Below are 20157 nucleotides of genomic sequence, written 5' to 3'. Positions count from 1 at the left end.
AGATGAGAATATTAGAATTTTCACTGGTCACTGGAAAAGTCTTGTCTCTTTTATGTGCAAGAAACCCCCTCCCCAAAAAAAACCTCAAACCAGCAGTGACATCTATCACATTTATAATATGGCATTATTTTCACCTATATTAAAAAAAGAAAGAAAGAAAAAAGAAATAAAAAGGAAAAGTCTTTTTCTTCCCTATGTGGTCAGGACTCCAGCTGTCAAGACCAGGAGTACAGCACTAAGGAATACAGGAACAGACACTGAAAGATACACTACTTCAACAGTCAGAAGTAGTATAAGCCTAAACCAAATTTATCACTAGTGAATCAAAGGTATCTATGGACACTACCAGCACTCTTCAGACCCTGCTTTGCCTACAGAGATTATACTACTTACTCTGAGGTCATAAGGAAGCATTACCAGCATTCCACTCTGATCCATGAAATATGAAGCTTCATTATGTTCGTATAGTTTTTTATTTCTGGGCATTAGCAATGGAGTATGCAGCTTGATGGCTCCTGCACAAAACCAGTAAAATACTATTATCTCCCATTTCAGAAGTAACATCTGCTTTTTACAAGCTCATGAACAACCTTGCAGGGCATGATAATCTCAACTAACACCTTTTAAAAATTACATTATTTTAAGCATCCTTGATAGACCTTTCTCTTCCGCTGTTCAAAGCAAGCCATCGAACAAACTTTGATGTTCTATCTTGCATGCTTCTGGGGCTCAGCAGGCAGCCCACAGAGAAACAAACTGCGAATTCCACAGCTCCAGCAGAATGATCACCTTGTCCTCCCTCTTTAAACACCACCTTTCACAAAAGCATGCACACAAAACAGATGAGAAACTCTACAGATACCAGTAGTACTGTTTTGGTCTAGAGGCACTTCCAAAGAGAACAAGTATTGTTCAGACATGTTGCATCCTGTGTCTCAAAAATGTACGGGAAGTGTTTATGGTTCACTTTAAAACCTCATAAAAATCTTCTTTTTCTGGCTATATTTTGCAACCATCTATCGTATGAATTCAATCTTCATTGAAATCTTACTATTAAAAACAGTATCACTAATCACTGAAAAATACCTTCCTGTTTTAAATTCTCTACTGATTCTCACACAGCTCTTTTATTATAGACTCATGTCTTCAATTAGATTTCAACATAAACATTTAAATCAGGAGGAAAAAAAAAAAAGCCTCAAAACCAAGGAAATGCTTTTAACCATTACAGATGGGAGATACAAGCTAATGGAAAAAATATATATCCAACCCCTGACAGTTTTTTTCCAAAAGAATGAAAAAATTTCAATCTCTAAAAATGCTGACAAACACTTTCCAAAGTCTGTCAAGCTTTAAATGGTGTGTGTGTGGGAGGAAGTAACTTCTCCTTACTTGACTTCATGTTTCTCATTTTCTTTTGTATTGCCAAACGCTGATCATGCTTAGTCAGATTATGATGTATTAGGAAATCTCCCTGTTTCTATTTTAAAATTCTCTATTTTTATATAAAATAGTATCATGAATGCCTCTAAAACAATACAATGTGTAACATTTCAAATGTGACAGCGTGTGCATAAATTTTCTTCCTCTCTTAAAAACTAATTTTAAGCAAATACTGCTGCTAATGACTGGATAGAGTCCTGGAAAGAAAAAACATCAAAGACTGTTAAACACCATGACACCAGCTGTGGCTCAGGAAGCTGCTGAACAGCAAATCATTGCTAAGAGCAGTATCACTGAAAGTACCACTATGCACTTGCTCTGCTTCCACGCTCTTTCTTAGGCCATTCCCATTCTGGCTACGTTCAAAGAGAGGTTACTGTGCTACATGGATGCTTGGTCTTTCACTGTAGAGCTATCCCTATATTCAGATCTAGATTTTACGTAACACTCCCTATCTCTAAAAGCTCATATAGACTTATCAGAACAACCAAATACATTTGAAGATACAATTAAGATTTTCACTTTTCTTTCTGTAGAAAATTAAAACAGTTCAGATTTGAAGTTAACAGCTATTACTGGATGCCGAAATAACAGCAAAAAATAATGTAAAGCTTCAAATGATATGCAACTACTGAACATACTTTCTGACTCATGTGATAGCAGTAAAACTATTCCATTCTCTTAAATCCATTCAATCATGAAAAAGGAAATGAATGACTTTTGTCAACACACCCACCGTGTCTTTTAAATATCCGGCTGACAATCTCACATACATGCTGCTGTATCTTGGCTGCCCAAATAGAAAAACTACCCTGAAACCATCACAAATAAAAAGTACATATATAATTCATATGCCATGAACACTCCATGTAATATAGGCAATAAGCATTCTGCTATCTTGTCCCACTATAAAAAACTGTAATTGCTTACATAATAAAAAATAACTACAGCTACACAAAGCATTACTGTACTGTGTTAGCTTGTATTTCTTTAGATTTAGGAAGATTTTAGAGTTGAGAAACTGAGGATTACTTTGATTGCCATGCTTAGAAAGAGACGAAAACATTCAGAGGCAACACATTCTGTTGGCAATCAGATGCAAGTATCATTAGTTTGACAGAAGTTCAGAGTAAAGAAAGTAATCATCTGGACATAAGCTTAAAAGTTTTAGCTGCTACAATCAAATCCTGCTCGTTTCTTCATTGAAGAATGAACCTAAGGTTCAAATGGCAAGTGGTTATTCAAGCGTACATAGTATAGTCTGTAGCTTTAAATGGGAACTAATGTGACAGTTAATCTCAAGAGATAACACAATTCTCTCAAACTTGTTAGAGTTCACCTGTATAAACATTTTTTTTAAAAATCCAACACAGGAATAAAAACCCCACACATCCCCATAAAACCTACAAACCTTCAGCATATCACTGTCATAGGTATAGTCTATAGCTGGAGATATACGCTGTGAAAATATATGACTCATCATAGTCCGGTAGGCCTTTCCATCCACGTTTGCTAAGGTATGGTGGAGTACTTCATGGAGTTCAGACTCTTCCATTTGTGGTGGTGGAAGATGTTCACTTTTTAACAGCTCCACAGCTGTTGGTCGTGCTGCAGGATCATGGTTCAGGAGCCACGTAATAACCAATCTCTACAAATTACATCAAAAATTTCTAGTTTAGAAGAATTTTATATACTAGCAGTATTTACAACAAACTTCTTAGTCACATCATATTAATAAAAAATGATGAGACTCTACAAGGGACAAAAAAGTAGGACCTGAATCTTTGGGGTGGATATTCTTTGCTTATTAAATTCTAATTATCTTTTACTGTGTTATCTGAATAAAATTTACTAACACAAAAATTATTAGAAATGTGCCTCCTGGGATGACAAAATAGGTAGTATCCTTTGTTGTTCTGTTTTATGCTAGCACTGGCATTTCTTTATAAACAAAGTTAAGAGAAAGCAGAATCATATGCGTAAGAACAAAGATTTGACAGTTACAGATATTAAAGAAGGGGGAATCTTCCTGGCACATTACAGTAAACTGTACAAGATGGAAACATTTTTATGGTACTAGTAACAGGCAGACTGCTGTTTCATAGGCATAACAGACAAAACACTAATGCTAACGTTCAAGAAAAGAGTCTACTACCACGAGGAAAAAGTTATATAGACGGTCCAGACAAAATTACACTGCTCCTTATGACTTCATTTCTTTGCCATGGAGGCATCCAGAACAGCTCTTGGCAGCTCTTTCCAAACTCAGAGTGGTCAAATTAGCTTGCACACCTCTTTCTGTTCTGTGACACAGATTTTTTTCAAAAGTTTAAGTTTAGAGTTCAACAATAGAGCTGCCATTTGTCTGAGCCTAAAAAAGTTGAAATTGTCCCTCAGAGCTTAAAATGTATGCCAGTGAATTCTGCATTTCTTTATGATTGTGCTCAGGGAACTTTGTGGGTAAAGTGTATTTCTATGTCAACTTAGTATATTGAGATTATTTTTTTCCTTACTTTGTTCTAATGTCATGTAATAAGAACTTGGCAGAGATTTCTAATTTAAAGTTACGTGGGAAAAATTATAATTAACATTTCTTGACAGGGAATACGTAATAGTTAAAATGGCTTCAAAATTACCTGCTTTGCATGCTTGACTTCATCAAAATCTTTAGGAAATACAATAGTGGGCTATAAAAAAAACAAAACAAAACCAACACCAAAATACAACACCAAAAAACCAAAAACCACATTTGAATTATAACAGGCAGTCCAGCTTGCTCAGGCTAGTCTTATTTTTAAGTTCTACATATTTAAACAGAGAAACTAAGCATTTTTATTGCCCATGGGGGGAAAAAAAAAAACCCAACAGAAAAAAAACCCATGGCAAATTTAGTTTGAAGAGCTAAAAGGAAAAAGCTAAAAATGAAGATAAAACCCATACCACAAGCATTTACCAACTACAAATACCAACTGGTTCCTGGGAGACACCCACCGGGTCTAAACCTAAGTGTACTAAAGCCATGATGTCTTTATCTGACCTTTACACCTCTAATGTTTTGCACTATAAAAATTAATTTCACAGGTAGAACACTAACTGATGTTAATACCATTAGGGAATCCACAATGCATTAACAGAATGTCAATACCAGCTCCAATTTTATTCTTCACTTTTCATTATATATTTTATAAACTTTTTTTTTTTTAAAAGCGCTCCATGTGGAAACAGTTTTGCTATGTTTTGCATCCTTTTACTTCTCTTAACAAACTATCTGATGCACAGAATTATTATCTTTTATATCTGTGTACTTACCAGTCTTAGCTGACCAAGAACAAAGATCCTTTCTGATGCAGTACTCATGGGATGGTAAGACATTTCAAAGAATATTATACCCAGACTGAACAGGTCCACTTTCTAAGGAAGAAAAAACCAGAAATTTAAATATAATACCCGTGAATTCTTTGCAGAAGATGATAACGAAGGAAATAATAATATTTTGTTTAAATTTCACAGTATATTACAGCCAGAGAGAAGGGTGGATTTTTTTGTGGTTTTGTCTTGGTTGGGTTGGTTTGTTCGTTTTTTGGGGGATTTTTTTTTTTTTTTGGGGGGGGGGAGCTGTTAAATGACACAATCCATTAAGTTTTGGTAGATTAAAATGCCTTCTATCATCACAGCACTGCCATGACATGAAGGACTCCCGCTCTGAAAACATTCTTGCTTTGAAATTTAGCTCATCTCTGCATATAAACAGGATCTTCTTTGATGAAAAAATACACCCCCACCTCCCCAAAAATCACAGGAATCCAGGAAAGCAATATATACTTCTAATGATGACATTTTACCTTTAATCTATTAATTTATAAAGGTCATCCATGATTACCTGCTTTCAACTTGAAGTTGCTTGCACCTAGTCATGGTCACAGCACAAGTGGAAAAACTGACTTGCCCACCTCCTCCTACCCTTGGTCTCCTCTCAAAGGAGGAGATTGCCTTGCTTATCGCAGCAGTCCCACCACACCCTGTTCCACCTTGAATTCACCTTTGTTGAGCAGGAATGACCTAAATTGTACCTGGTACCTTAGATTCCATGCTACCTTTTTATTAAGTCTACTCTAATCATACCTGATTGTATGTAGACTTAGTGCTTCCTTGGACCTCTGGGCTGACATACAGCGCGGTGCCAACCATCCCTGTCAAATTACCTATGTGGCAAAAGATGAGAGTACTAGTTTCAAGAAAGTGGGAGAGAAACACAGCATCAAAGTCAAGAAAAAACGCACTCATCTTCTGTCCTCATTTCTTCTAGGTTGGAATGGAGTCCTTATTGAGAGAGACCCAGTTGAGAGCAGTTTGCAAAACAGTTCTTAACCTTCACATGGCAAGTATCTGTGTCAATCTATAGTAGCTAAGCCTACCTATTGCTTTACAGAATTGTGGTAGGTCAGCACAGAAATAATACAACTAAATTTCACTTCCATTACAATCATCTTAAGACATAGAATGTACGAAAGTTTTCTCAAAACACAAAATTCAGCCTGTTATGGAAGGTGTCAAAAAAACCCCAACCAAACAAAAATCCCTTAAGTCTTGAAATTGTCCTGTACAGGCAAGAGAAGAGAAGTGCGGATGGAACAGAAATACACATCTCTATATACCTCACCATGAGAAAAGCACTGATCTATGGCAGAAGGCTAGCAGTAGAAGCAAATAATTTTTAGATAACAGTCAAAACTGCCAGATTACATGTAACATATCTACACAGACATTGGTGGTTGTTTTTTTCCCCCCAATAAAAAAGGTTTCATTTTCAAAGAACAAATGGAAGTTCTAACAGAGTATACAAGACTGCAGAATATTAAGTGTTTGCTTAAAATCATTTAGAACAAGTTACTATGTAAACTAACCTGATGGGTCAGACATAGCAGAACTATCTGAGTGATTTTCTTCTTGTTTAGAGGCCACCTGAAATCAGGAAAACAGACATGCTGTAAATGGCACTTGAAATGCTTCTGTTGACTTTTCTTGCCACTTTGGTTGGCAGTACATGGTTTAATTCTAGAACCTTAGAAATAAAAAAGTTTATGACATTCACAACATAAAGTCCAATGAGCACTATGTTTTTCTGTTTTATTTTCATCTTTCGTGTTATTACAACACCAAATTCAAGGTTTTTTTAATTCACTTTCAGCTGTACTTACTGCATTTGCTGGATGATCTGTAGCTAAACCAAAATCACCAATTTTGACGTGATCATCTGAATCTAAAAAAATGTTCACAGGTTTCAGGTCTCTGTGGATCATTCCCTGTTACAGCAGGAAAATGAAAAAAAGACCCACAGAATATTAAAAAATAAACACAATTCAAAATAAAACTCTCTTTATAATAGACTGGAAAATTGTATTACATACTTTTATTACAGTGGGAAATCTACAGCATTAAGTCACTGATGATTAATTCAGAAGACTATAGTCTGCAGCCCAGAAGCTAGAAGCAATTTTCAGTGCTACCAGAAACCTAACAAAATGTTTTTAAAGGTGGTCAATTTTTGTGACAAAGGGAAAAATCTGAAGTAGTTCATTATAAAATTCAAGCTTATGATAAAATATTCTAACCCCCTAGAACCAATTAATAATGGAAAGAGCAAGGAACGAACCTTGCTAATAAACACCCTAAAATGAATAATATGAAGAAACCCATACAGAAAGAGGCATAATGTAGATATCATGGACAGGTTATAACTGTCATATTTACTAACCTTTTCATGGATGTAAGCTAACCCATCTAAAATTTCTCGGAAAAGCCTCCAAAGCCGACTGGTGTCTTCGTATAATCCTTGGTCAATAGTATCCCTTAATGTGCTTTTTTCACAATACTCCATCTTCAGTTGTGCATATGTAGAGGACAGAGAGAAGAAAGAGTAGTTTTGTCAAGAAGAGACCATCAGAAACTTGTATCTGTGTGCATATCAATGCCTGGTTCTGTAACACACACTTCAGGAGCAAACAGTATCATCATAACATTCAGCTGTTTGGAATTTTCCCGAGAGCTGTCTTTTAGCTAGAAAACATGCATTTATGGGTCCTAGCCCATTTTCTGGGACAACAGTATGAGCTTGTAGAGCAGTATATTCTCCAAAGTTCATGTCAAAACCAAGATGAAACCAGCCAAGCCATAATGTATGTTTAAGCCAAACTTTAAAGAATCTCTGGCTTCATTTTACTTGGCGTCTTAACTGCTTATATTACGATTATACATAACATATGCAAACAAGCTTATTAAAATCTAATTCCATCTAATTGTACCTTCCTTCCAGACAAGCTCTAGCATTAAGTGCATTATAAAAAAATAGCACATCACCACAGAACAGTTACCTATGATAGTCAACTTCTCCCAGAAATAATCTAACCGCTAACACAAAAGAGCTTGAAGTTGCAAACCTACAGGAATTTTATTCTGTGCCTACTGTTAGGCCATACAATTGCTTTGCAGATTACTGTTTTCTGTTAAAAGAAAGTGCATACACAATATAGTGCCTTTGAAGAGAATGAGGAAGTTTTCACATCTGTGAAATACAGCTTCCCCCCTGGAAGTTAACACACTACACTTCAACTCCACATTGGGAATTAATACCACAACCAAACTCAAGACACCAGCTACAGTGTTAGGGGATTGGGATGGATATTCTAAACAAATAACAAGCACAAGGCAAAACAATGCTTTGGAAGCCACGGACTCAAAAAGGTTGCTTGGTTGGGTTGTTCTAAGGTTAGGTCAGGAGCTGCCAACTTTTACTTGTACACAAGCAACAAGAGTGATCCCATTACGCACTATGGCACTACAAAACTTGGCTCTCTCCAGGCACAGCTATAGAGCCTTGGAAAGCATAACAAGCCGTGTGTGCTGCACAGTGCCTTCTGCCAGTCAAGCCTTTCAGAAAACCAATCTATTGCAAAAACAACACGGAACTTAGTCTCATTTGCATTTTTTAAAGGTCACTACTTTTCTCAAGAAAATCAGAAATTAATTTCTGCACGTCGGAATAAACCGTATCCTTTTATCTGAAAATGCAAGCATGTTTGTACCTGAATGTACAGGTAATGCACTGTCTGAATGACTGGTGTACTGTCTTCTCCTCCATGGCCATTTTTTTCATTGCCTTCTTCATCCTTTATCACAATAAAAGTAACAGAACAGTTAGCTACAGGAAGCCATCCAGAGGTTTTTTTGTGCATCCTACTGTTTTTTAATGGCTGGAACACATTGATGAGAACTCAACTTCTACTGCTAGGTCTGAGTAACAGCAAAATAATACATTGACATTTTTAAAATACCACTGCTTCTAAATAAACTAGAAAAACAGGTGTGACCCAACTCTCATTTTCAAAGTGAGAACAAGTAAGATTCTGCCATTGTTAAACAGTGGAGGAAAAATATACCAGAAGATCTGGATGAAACCTAAATCTCAAAGTGTGTCACATTTAAAAAAAAATATAATTGGAAACTAAAATCTACAAAGCTTACTTTATAATAGAGTTAATAATGCAACCCTTGACCCAACCAACAATTTGGGTGTATAGTTTATATATAGATAGAGTGAGCAACAAATGCACTGCCATATTATTAAATCATACATGGAAAGCTTTTTCATGCCAATGTACATTAAAACAGAAAGAGGAAGGAGATGAAGCATTTTACAGATCAGGATTGGCAATGACAGATTCTAAATGCTGTACGAAACTGCATTAGCTTTCTGACAAAAAACTTAAAATCAACTAAAACCTTACATATTATTCTGACTTCCCATCTCTTTTTGACTGCTAGCAATATGTATTGTCACCACTTTAAAAAAGCAGCTAGTATGAGCAAATATATTGGTTTATATCATCTAAAAACAAAACAGAACTTCAGCTTTCAGATGATGTAAGGCAATCCATATGGTTAACTGATAAATCATGTACAAAAGGAAATGTTAAACTTGCAATAACCAGGCTCATGACTATAAAGTGCAACTAGCATTTAGCTCAATGAACACTATGGGAAACAGAATCCAGATTAGCTGCATCAGACTGATTTCTATGGAATGCAGCTCATGATGGCACAACATTTACTCTGATGGAACATCACCTTACATGGTTCTGTACTTACACCAGAAGTGAAACAAAACTTCTGAACTGACCTGTTTGCTTGTCAAAGACTATTTTATGATCTTTTATTTTCACTAGCTTTATCTTTATACTTACTGGAGGATTACTGTTTTCATCCTCGTTATCAAAAATGATGTCACTTTCAGAATCTGTGGTTGGCCTGTTTAAAAAAGAGAAAGAAAAAAAACCCAAAAGTTTTGGGTACCAAGAAATATTTACTAAGAAATCTGGAAACTTTGCAGAAAAAGAGAAAATCTAAGCTTCTGTTGAAGACCTCTATATGCCTTAAACAAAAAAGCAAAACAACCCAAAATCCCCAAAAGTATCTTGCTTGCAAAGCAACACTTCCTTTGACAGCCCAGTCACTTAAAGGGAAGGTATAGATTTGTATGAGTAAAATTCAATTTCTATATTCAATAAGCAAAACTGAGATAAGTTTACTTGCTTGCTTAAACAAAAAACCACCATAAGTGAAAGAACCACTCCACACACAGAGGCAGGTATGGAATATGTTAATAAAAATCAAAACAAAAACAAAGAACAAGTAAGGTATTTTTCAGGATTTGTAATACTTCTCTGTTACTAAAAACTTTACTCTCAAGGTTGGAGAATACAGTCCAATGTAAAGTAAACAGTCACGCATTCTGACACAAACAATACAAAACTTCTAGAAGCCTAAACCAAAATTTTCCTCATACACTCACAGCTTTTAGCTACAAATTTTCATCTCCCTGGCTATCTGACTGCTGGCGAATACAGAAGGACAGAACAAAAATGCAGTGAACTACCTCAGATAACAGAAGTGAGAATGATAAAAGACACAAACTTGGAAAAACCAAATCTGCTCATGTTCCCTATAGTGCCAATACTGAAGCCTACTTACAAAAATGAATGTGAAAACACCCCATCACCATCATCATCGTCATCGCTGGACTCCTGATCAGCTCCGCTGAATTTGTTGCTAGAGGATCTTTCACATGAAGTACTCCACTCAACTGAACTTGTCAAAACTGGAGGAGGAGCATTAGCTTCCACATCGTTTGTCTCCTCAGTGGTATGGATGAAGAGACCAGATGTGGTGGGCATTCTTTTCTCTTCAGTTGTTTCAGATGACGACACAGTGGGAACAGGACTTTCATGTTTTTCTATCCAAGCATTGTAATACCTCACAATATTCTCATGGTTCAAGCGGGAAAGTAATGTTACTTCCCCCTTAATCCTCCGAAACTGCTTGCTGGCAGGGTTTATGCGGATACGTTTCACAGCATAATAGCAACCATCAAGCTTATTTCTCACCTGCAAAGTTCAAATAAATCTAAAGTCAAATGCTTACAAATGCCTTACCAAGTAGAGCCAGAAGTAGAATAATTTCATGGAAGAGGAAGTTTTCCTTCCACCTGAAAAATTACTAACTTCAAATGCAAGCTTCCCCATACTGACAGGCTTCTCTCCAGTCTCACAGTAACCTCTTGTAAAACTTATCAATTCCAGAAAAAACACACAACACAGGCACAGCATACTAGAAGATAATAAATAAAACCATGCAAACATTGAGTATATTGTTTTGCTTCAGAGAAAACAAACACATCCCCCAAAAGGATTCCATAGAGGGAAATAATTTTTATACCATACCTTGACAACTGCTCCAAAAGCTCCTTTGCCAAGTAATTTTAGCTCTTCGAACTCATTGTAGTAGCGCGAAAATTGTCTCTGTGTTTCTGTGAAGAATGAAGCGCTGGATATCTGACTGCTGGGTACAACTGTCTCAATGCAATCTATACCTGCTGAATCTGTAACGAGAATATCAAAGTTAACCACTGTGGATGGTATGGGGATAAGGCACAAGGGACTGTCAAATAAGCATCAGGAAGAAGACAAAACCTAAATAACTTCAACTGCAACTAAAACCTGAAATACAGAAATGCCCTGTTGTGTAAGCTCTGGTACAAGCACAAACCTTAATACAGTTTTTAATTACTAACATTAATTATACTGGACAAAGGAACTGATTTTAACAAGAACATGAGGGAAGAAGTCTCATTGCAACAGCATCTGCCAAGGACAAAGTTAAGTGTGACATGTACACCATGCATGAGGTGGACGAATTTACAGGTTTAATTAAAGCATCAGCTTCTTCAGCTGATGAGACAACAGCAATCAGTCCACCCCAGCTAGTCATCGATACAGAAGCTAAGACCATACTAGCCTTTAAATTAGTTAATGTAAAACACTTGCGCAGCCTTGTGAAGCTCTAGCACAGCTCAATTTTTCTGTTACTGCAGGCATGTAGTCCGCTTATTTAGCAGAACATGGAAAGAACCAAGTTTCTTACCATCTAGATTTTCTTCAGCTACAGGTATTTTCATTCGTGGAATGTTTATAAAACTATGTTGTAACAACTGCTGAGGAGTCCATCTTTCCTTATCTTCCAAGCAAACACATCTGTTAGCAAACCAAGGAGAGAACTGTTCAAAGACCCATTCTATATCGGGCCTAAATGTTCAAAGAGGTCTCCTTATATTTAAGTTATCACTTTTATCATTCAGATGAGAATCAGAAGCAAAAAACAGACTAAATGACTTATCCACAGTGACACACAAAGTTGGTAGCAGGGCAGAGAAGAAGAGAGCACCACACCTGTTCTCCCAAATCCCAGATTAGCAACCTGAGTCATGAGGGAACAATCACCTCTTCTCTAAAAACTGTAACTAGCGACACAAGGAGATTTAGCTGTTCTTTCAAAAACTGTTCAAGACTTTACAAAAAAAAATAATAAAATCAAAGACAAAAAGATAGGGGAATGCAAACATACTTCTCCAGAAAGTCTTTGAAGTCAGCAGGTAAATTGGTAGGAACAGCAACTGGATATTCCTTGGTTACTTGGCCCTGGCTGAGTGAAAGCAGAAGCAAGCCCAGACTCCATACATCTCCTTTTTTCCCAGGTTTGCTGGGAAGACCATCCTCACTAAAACGAACTTTGGTTTGCTCAAAAATGTCTGCTTTGCAGATATCAGCTAAGCGCTTGGAAATGCTGTAGTCTGTCACCTTGATGTTTCCTTCGGCATCTACCAGGATACTGGAAGCACAGAGAACTTTGTGCACTACTGAATTATTGTGCAAGTAGTCAAGAGCTGACAAGATCTGGGTCACATAATGGCGCAACTGCTCAACTGGAACTGGAGTCTCTTTGTGCAAGTATGTAGAAAGGCTGCAACCACTTATGTGCTCCACTAAAATGTCCACCACAATTGAATCATCCCGTTCTTTAAGGTTCATACATTTATAATGTACTATGTTTGGGTGACTTAGCTTCGTCAGTGAGCTGAATTCTGTTTCTGCACCCTGAAGCTGTTAGAGAAAGACAACATAACATGCATTGTGTCATATCTCACAAACACACCACTACTAATATATATAACATATGTAAAACATATAAAATATGTGACATTCTCACCCTTTTCTGGAAAGGAAGTATTTGCACACAAGGCGCAAGAACAACTTTGGTTTCTGCCAGGTAAGCCTGATTTCCCTCTTTCTTCAGAATATTATTTTATTTACGCATACTTGCAAATACACTTTCTTGCATCTATATTATTTTAAATGAAATCCTGAATACCCCAATACACCCATCTTCTTCTGTGGTGCAGATACTCTAAATGCTAGCATTTTCAAGCTCATCACCACCCTCTGAAGTTTAAGATAAACTAGTAGCCTCAAGAAAAGTATTGAACCCCACCTAACCTTTATTAAGCCAAATGCAAAATATGGGCATTACCTGTTTCTTACACTTCTCAATCTTTTCCATTTCATGCGTTGTAAGAAACCTTCCCATCTTTTTTTGCCAGTGCAGAACCCACTCATATATTAAAACAAAGTCTCCACTGCGAATTTCCAAGGCATTGTAGAGTGATTTACCAAGCTGTTCATCCTTGCCTGTACATAAAGAGAGAGAAGAGGCACAGGGCTGCTTCTGTTTCTAAGAACTTGACAAGAGCTTCTGCAAATGCTAAATGAACACTAGTAAGCCTGCTTTCTACAATTTCAGAAATACAAAGCTACTTACAACTAAACAAGATCCATACCTACATGGTAGGAACTGATCCATACCTACATGATAGGTATGGAAAATATCAGGTGTGATAAGACTGAATGCTATGTAGCAGTGGTCAGATGAAAGCAATAACACATTGGCAAAAAATTACTGCACGTTTTAAAGAATTTCAGGTTTTAATAAATGAACACTATTCCTGCTGATTAAATGCTGAGCTCGACACACAGTAACATTAATTGTTCATCCTCAAACTGCAAAATAATAAAGTTTTCTTTGCTCCAGAGACTTTCAGGCTGTTCATCCTACCACCAAGGAAGTGCTATGTTGAAAATGAACAATGAAAACATTTGATGGTGCATTCATATGGGCACTTCATGGAGGCCTTTTGGCTCTGAAAGTCTCCTATCGTTGCCTATATTTATGTTTTCACTAAACCCACTGATTTTATGCAGCAATGGAAGGAGAGTAACTATGCATTTCTAACCCTGTGCTTATCACTGGTTTCACATGTTACTGAAAGCTAAATGACTTCTTGCTTGGTTGCCACGTGTATCTGACAAGTTAGCTGTTTAAGTTTAAAAGCAAATAGTTTTCAGTATTATTTTAGTTATGTAGAGAATATAAAATGTTGAGAAAGTGGTTTTTTTTACGGTATGGCTATTCAGTTATGTAATTGTATCTGGAGAAGCAAATTTTTACTTAAAATAGTCCCAAGAAAATATAAAATATTTACCACTGACTAACTTTTCCTGTTACTCTCTCCCACTCTTTTGACTGTGAAATTTCACGACCCACAACAATATTCTCTCCACCCTTGCTGCTTATACCTGTTAACACTGTTTAAGTTATCCCTAAAAAAACCCACCCCCCCAGCCCAAAACCCAGTATTTCAGGCTGCAATTGTAATTTTGCTTACCTAGACATTTTCCTTTATGAACAATAAGTTGTCCAGCACCACTTGTGCTGAAGTTCAAAACTTCGTAATTTCCAGGGGACTCTTCGTTATTACTAACAGAAAGCTGGCGTTCTCGTCTGCAATGTGAACAGAATGTTTTTCTCCAACTCAAAGATAGTATTGTTGCAGTCCCTAAAGACATCAATTCTGCAAGAGGATTAGCTTTCAGAGACTTTTGTATCCAATAATAATATCCATTAATTTCAAAGATACTGAGTTAGTGCAAAGATACATCTCTGATTAGAAATCCAACATTTTAGGAGCAACATCATGCTGCACTGGGTCTCTATATACAAAGCCAGGAATTGAGTCCAAACCTGAAAACTTCTGCATCTTAGGATGACACTCCCAGTTGGGGCTGGGATGGGGGGGAGGGCAAGTAAACATGCTAGAGGCTCTGAAAAAAATCTAAGTTTGACTTGATTTGCATTCTCTTTCAAAACATTACAGAATGCAAATATATGCAATTCTGGAACTTCATTCCAGCTTTAGCTTAATTATTTTTCCTGACTTAAAATGGGTTTTCCACTTGCCTCCTTTACTACTCTAAACTCCTCCTTCAAGAAAAGGGAAGTTTTGCAAAAACTTTAAAAGCAAGTATGATTAGGGTGTTTGTTCTCACATGCACGTACAGAGCTCCATGTGTGATCAGAGAGAACTCAAGACCACTAACCCAAATCAACCTCCATTACTTCTTGTACAATCTATTTCAAAATTAATAGAAATACTACCACTGTAAGAGTATCCTGCACATCAATGCAATCATGTATAGAGATCACAGGAGCATATGAAGGGTAATGTAGAAGCTCTTTCAAAATATTTAGTTTATTAAAAAAATAAAAAGGTAAAAAGCGCTACATAGAAAGGAGATGGCACAGGAAACTTCTTACAAGTGCTGTATAAAGAAAGATATACAAAGGAAGCATCTGGCTTTCTGAATTCAAATACATTTAATAAATGAAATTATTTTACATTTTAATAATCATCCAAAAGTTTGTGTCCCAACAGCCAAAATTTCAGGCCTGATAAACAGATAAAAATACAGCACCACTCTCCTTGTGAAAAGAGACTCAGAAAACTAAACATGTCCAGCTTTTGCTTAACTCTACAAACATGGCATCATGAGAAGTTTCAACATTTCAAAATCCTTTTGGATTATTTTCACCATTGTTAAAATAAGCAACTCTGCCTTTTTGGTGTTTCCACCACCACCACCCTCCCCTCCCCAGATAAGAACATAAAATGTAAGAATTTGTGTGGAAAGTTAATATAAGTCCATTGTATGTGTTCTGGATTAAAGCATAGTAATAAAATTTTGAGACAATTTTCTTGTTCCACAAGCACAGATAATGTCTCATTTTTTTATACTAAGATTAGCAAGAAGATAGGAAGATAGATTTATGGACTATGAAACACTATACATAAACAACTGCCAAATATGACTTGGGATTGGCAAAGGGAAGAGATAGAAGCAAGAGTCAAAGTACTATAGATCAAAGAACTTCTGCGTCAGGTATCTATCAGGGTTGCTGATAAATAACATGAAAACAATTTTGAAGCCTACAGACAAGAGAAAACCAGGAATACACTATTTCCATTAAAACAACAGTCCAAATAACAAGTCATTGGCACAATCTGAATCAAAATTAGGAAAATTAATACCAGGGTATCTCCACTGTCCTTGACAGTTACATCAGCTATGGGCACAGGAAAGGGTGGGGAAAAAAAGAAAATAAAAAAAACCAAAAATCCCAACGTAGCTAAATCATCACCAATCCTAACCTAGATGAATTACATACAAGCATAAGAACCCTCCAATAACTCTAATCTTCCAGCCAATAAGTTACTCTGCAAATGCAATCAGCATTATCCGATTCTCCAACAGGGAACTTTACACTGGTGTATCTTTACAGCAAATGTTTTGAGGTGAATATAAGCTTTAATTTATTGTACTAATCCAAAGCCTTCATTAACTGATTTAAAATAATTTTTTTCTGCAATTGTCAACGTACTGCGTACTTCGAAGAAACTAAGGAAGCCCTGAATATATCTTCCAATGATTGCCAAATACCCTTCCAAGTTAAACTAAGGGCCAAACTGACTCTCTTAATTGGAAAGTTCCCAAGTTATCCATAGCACATGATTAGTTAAACCATGGCAAATGAAGAGGGGGAAGAGGTGGTGGTGGGGAGAGACAGATCAAAATGAACAGCTGAGCAACACAGCACATTGCTCTCTTGCCTTCAAATTTCACTTTGAAATCTAATGTTCTGGAGAAAACAAAAAAAAATCCACATGCAAACTGACATACTTACTTTGAACGTCCAGCTGAATTTGGTCGGTGTTTATTATTCACTCCATGTTCCCAACAGCTCCCATTTAAACTGGAAGTAACTCTATATCCTGCAGTATCTCTCCTGTGAGAATTTTCTTGACTTGTCAGAGCAGCTATTTCCAAACGTTCCTATAAATCAGGAAAAACACCGAGTAAATACAGAAACTGCTCCTATCCTCAAAATATGTGAGTAATTGGCTATTATTCTATAAAGTCACCAAGATCACAAAAGAAATAGGTTTTCATGAGAAATGCACATATGAGGTTGACGAAGAAGTTCTAAGATTCAGAAAGTACATTTCAGCACTGTCCACAGGCAAGAATGCAAAGATTCTTTACAGTGAAAACAGAAACATTAACATACTAGCTTTTTTCTATGTCTGATTGAAAATATCCATCTCAGTACACTTAAGATACTAATATACTAAACTATGTTCCCTTACAGTTGATTTTTTATTCCAGAAATAAACCCATATAATTAAGAACCTATTTTAGTCTAGATCTGTTGGAAGCACAGGATGAGAAAAGATGTCCAGCACAATTCAGTCATGTAAACCTCTCAAATTTTTATAAGCATATGCTACAGTACCGGGAAGAAGTTATTGCAATGTTTTTTGCACGCCTGCTTAGAAAGAATACCTGTTTGGCAATCTCTTTCTTTTTTCTTTCTTCTCTTTTCTCTTCCTCCCTTCTCTGAATCTCGTTCAGGATTTCACGTTGCTGAAATGAATTTTGGTGCTGTTAATTGATGCAACAGTACATGCAATGCAACTGCTAATCTTACTCTAAAAAAAAAAAAAAAGCTATGATGCTGATTTTTCAAGAGTGTTATAGAGCACTTGTGGATCTCAAAAGAATAAAAAATAGAAGTCAAATTAGCTCTCCTGAGGAAGTTAACACCATCAATTGTATGATATAGGAGAATGGAGTTGTAGACAAAAGAAAATTACTTCTACTGACAGACCCGACAGTACATTTTCATACATAGGAAAGATAGAGGAATAAGCTAAAACGTTCTTTTAAAAAAAAAGCTATTCTATGTATATTCCCACAGTGTGGAGACTCCACACTACTAGTCTCTGAGACTTTGATGAATCCCCTTGTTTGTAGTGAAGAATGTATGCGGGTCCAAGGTCTCTTTAGATTAAATTTATTGTGCTCTAGAGAAGTCTGTCATACTGAACTTTCCAGTCACCATATGGGTGAAGAAAAGTATGATTACCTATATGTCTCGCTAATACTTCCTAGTTTAAGATGGAATGCGCTTAATATATACATCTGCTTACACTTTTGTATAAGGTCCTCTTTGTAAGTGATTTTCATAGGATCAGGAATCAACATTCAGGTTTGTTTCAGGCATAAATATTTCTCAGGGTTAAAAACACATCCTTAAAATATTACAACTGCAGCAGCAGATTGTTCATAGTATATATTGATCAACCCATATGGACAGGTGTGACAAGTTAATAATACACTAAACCCCACTGCTATGCAGGATGATTTAAAAAAATCATGATTGTTTATGTTACTTTAAGAATACAGAGTTATTCACACTTCAATTTCTCTTACCTCCTGCTCCTCTCTTCTCTTAACTTCTTGTGCCCTACGCAATTCCTCCTGAGCCAGTCTTTCTTGTTCTTTTTGATGATTTTTTAGCATTTCTTCATGAAATGACTTGGAAGGTGGTTTATTATTCTCACTGAGAAATGACTGCACATGGTTGGCAAGTTCAAATATCATCACCTGAAAGAAAATAAATATGAATGACATGCAGAGTTCAGAGAACAAGTAGATCACATAGTAAAATGATACCCAACTCAAAAAAGCAATACAGCAGCAGCATGACTGCTGATTTTGTTACTTATCAGGGAGAATTTACCATATTTCAGTATTTTTTGTCAGAACTACTTATTAATAAACTGCAACATGAAAAATCCCTGACCACAGTAGCAAAGATGGCAAAAATTACTGAAAGACAGCCAACTTCAAACATCTTTTTCTAAAATAAAAATAATTTTTTTTTAAATTCCTTTACTCCTCTGCTTTTAGCCACATTTTTCTATTCACAAAGATAAGTTTATGATATATAAGCTACAACAGAATGAATCCTTTGCAATTGTCTATTACTGTATCTACTGCTATGAAGTAGTTACTTATTTCACTGCTAAAACGAAATCCAATCCTTCCTCTGCAAACAAGCCCCCCCAGTTAGAACTGTAAAGCCACTTAAGGCATTCCACATTCATATAACCACAACTACTAAAATAAGAACTGCACTGAAAGCTCAGCTGAATTCTGCTACATGGTTTGCAAGGTTGGAATCAATTTTCAGTTACTGTTTACTTGAACTGGGTATGTACTGATGATCTATTGATCTGTCAGGACTTAAGCTTTCATCAGTTTAGTAGCATCCCTTTATTAATTCAGGAAATCCATAGCGCTAATAGACCACCGCATCTCCAAAATTAAAGAACAGTACATCAGAAAGATGCATCCCAGCAGTCAGCAGCACTGAGCAGGATTTGCATGTATAGGTGGGAGAACAGCCAAACTAAATTGTACCACCTGCCTGTAACAGGCTGACATTTAGAAGATTCTCAAACACCAAATCCCCTGCTTGAAAGTAAGACCGAAGCCAGGAGGCAATTCAGAATAGAAAGAATAGCACAATATGCATATATCTGACATATGCAAAGTAAAATACCTTTCCCAGGTTACTATTCAGAAGGCAAGATGATCATGCACGTATAAAAAAAAGGAGGAATCTCAATCATTAAAAAACCACAAATAATCTGCTGTTCAGTTTGACAGGTAACTGAGGTATTCTCTAATTTTTCCATATTGCAGAATACACTTTATCAAAGAATACCTGTCAAGGCAGAGAGAACAGTTATTTCCCTTTCTCTGCAGAGAAAGAAATTCAGGACTGTACTGTGTATGTTATTCATCAAAACCATGTATTGTACATGTAACTCACAACTGTATCTACACATTGCTGGAGCAAGCGCGATTCTTGCTTTGGAAAATTAACATTAGGAAAACCTATGACACATTTGTAGCTCCTTTCAATGAGATCAGAAATCAAACTGGGATTTAAAGCCCTACAGGCCAATAGCTATCCTGGGGTCAGTTGTGAGCAGACTGAGTATATATCACGTGATTTAGTGGTTACTAGAGAATTTGAACCTTGGATTTCCTATCAATTGTCCACACCACAGTCATTACAAAA

General features: G+C 36.4%; 1 protein-coding gene across 13 annotated transcripts in view; it reads right to left on the bottom strand.

The window, feature by feature from the left end:
• The window catches only part of EIF2AK4 (eukaryotic translation initiation factor 2 alpha kinase 4), a 40730-nt gene that overhangs the window by 15921 nt on the left and 4652 nt on the right, over positions 1 to 20157 (bottom strand). For 12 of the 13 annotated variants that reach the window (XR_012650765.1, XR_012650761.1, XR_012650760.1 and 9 more), the window contains exons 4-23: positions 18498 to 18671; positions 17568 to 17648; positions 16909 to 17057; positions 14555 to 14670; positions 13363 to 13520; positions 12400 to 12935; positions 11920 to 12029; positions 11220 to 11377; positions 10471 to 10883; positions 9684 to 9747; positions 8526 to 8609; positions 7199 to 7321; positions 6642 to 6746; positions 6348 to 6405; positions 5566 to 5645; positions 4753 to 4854; positions 4080 to 4130; positions 2855 to 3091; positions 2180 to 2255; positions 394 to 515 (exon numbers count right to left, since the gene is read on the bottom strand). Coding sequence is in view for 2 of the 13 variants with exons in the window: in XM_075030419.1 (XP_074886520.1) it covers positions 394 to 515; positions 2180 to 2255; positions 2855 to 3091; positions 4080 to 4130; positions 4753 to 4854; positions 5566 to 5645; positions 6348 to 6405; positions 6642 to 6746; positions 7199 to 7321; positions 8526 to 8609; positions 9684 to 9747; positions 10471 to 10883; positions 11220 to 11377; positions 11920 to 12029; positions 12400 to 12935; positions 13363 to 13520; positions 14555 to 14670; positions 16909 to 17057; positions 17568 to 17648; positions 18498 to 18671 (2997 nt within the window). In the remaining 11 variants the exon portion in view is untranslated. The remainder of the gene's footprint in view (positions 1 to 393; positions 516 to 2179; positions 2256 to 2854; positions 3092 to 4079; positions 4131 to 4752; positions 4855 to 5565; positions 5646 to 6347; positions 6406 to 6641; positions 6747 to 7198; positions 7322 to 8525; positions 8610 to 9683; positions 9748 to 10470; positions 10884 to 11219; positions 11378 to 11919; positions 12030 to 12399; positions 12936 to 13362; positions 13521 to 14554; positions 14671 to 16908; positions 17058 to 17567; positions 17649 to 18497; positions 18672 to 20157) is intronic. The other variant, XM_075030418.1, reaches the window with a different exon arrangement.

Source organism: Buteo buteo, chromosome 6 (assembly GCF_964188355.1).
Source record: "Buteo buteo chromosome 6, bButBut1.hap1.1, whole genome shotgun sequence".
NCBI classification, from domain to species: domain Eukaryota; kingdom Metazoa; phylum Chordata; class Aves; order Accipitriformes; family Accipitridae; genus Buteo; species Buteo buteo.
Note: the sequence above shows the minus strand (reverse complement) of the source record. Positions and strands in the feature narration are given on the sequence as shown.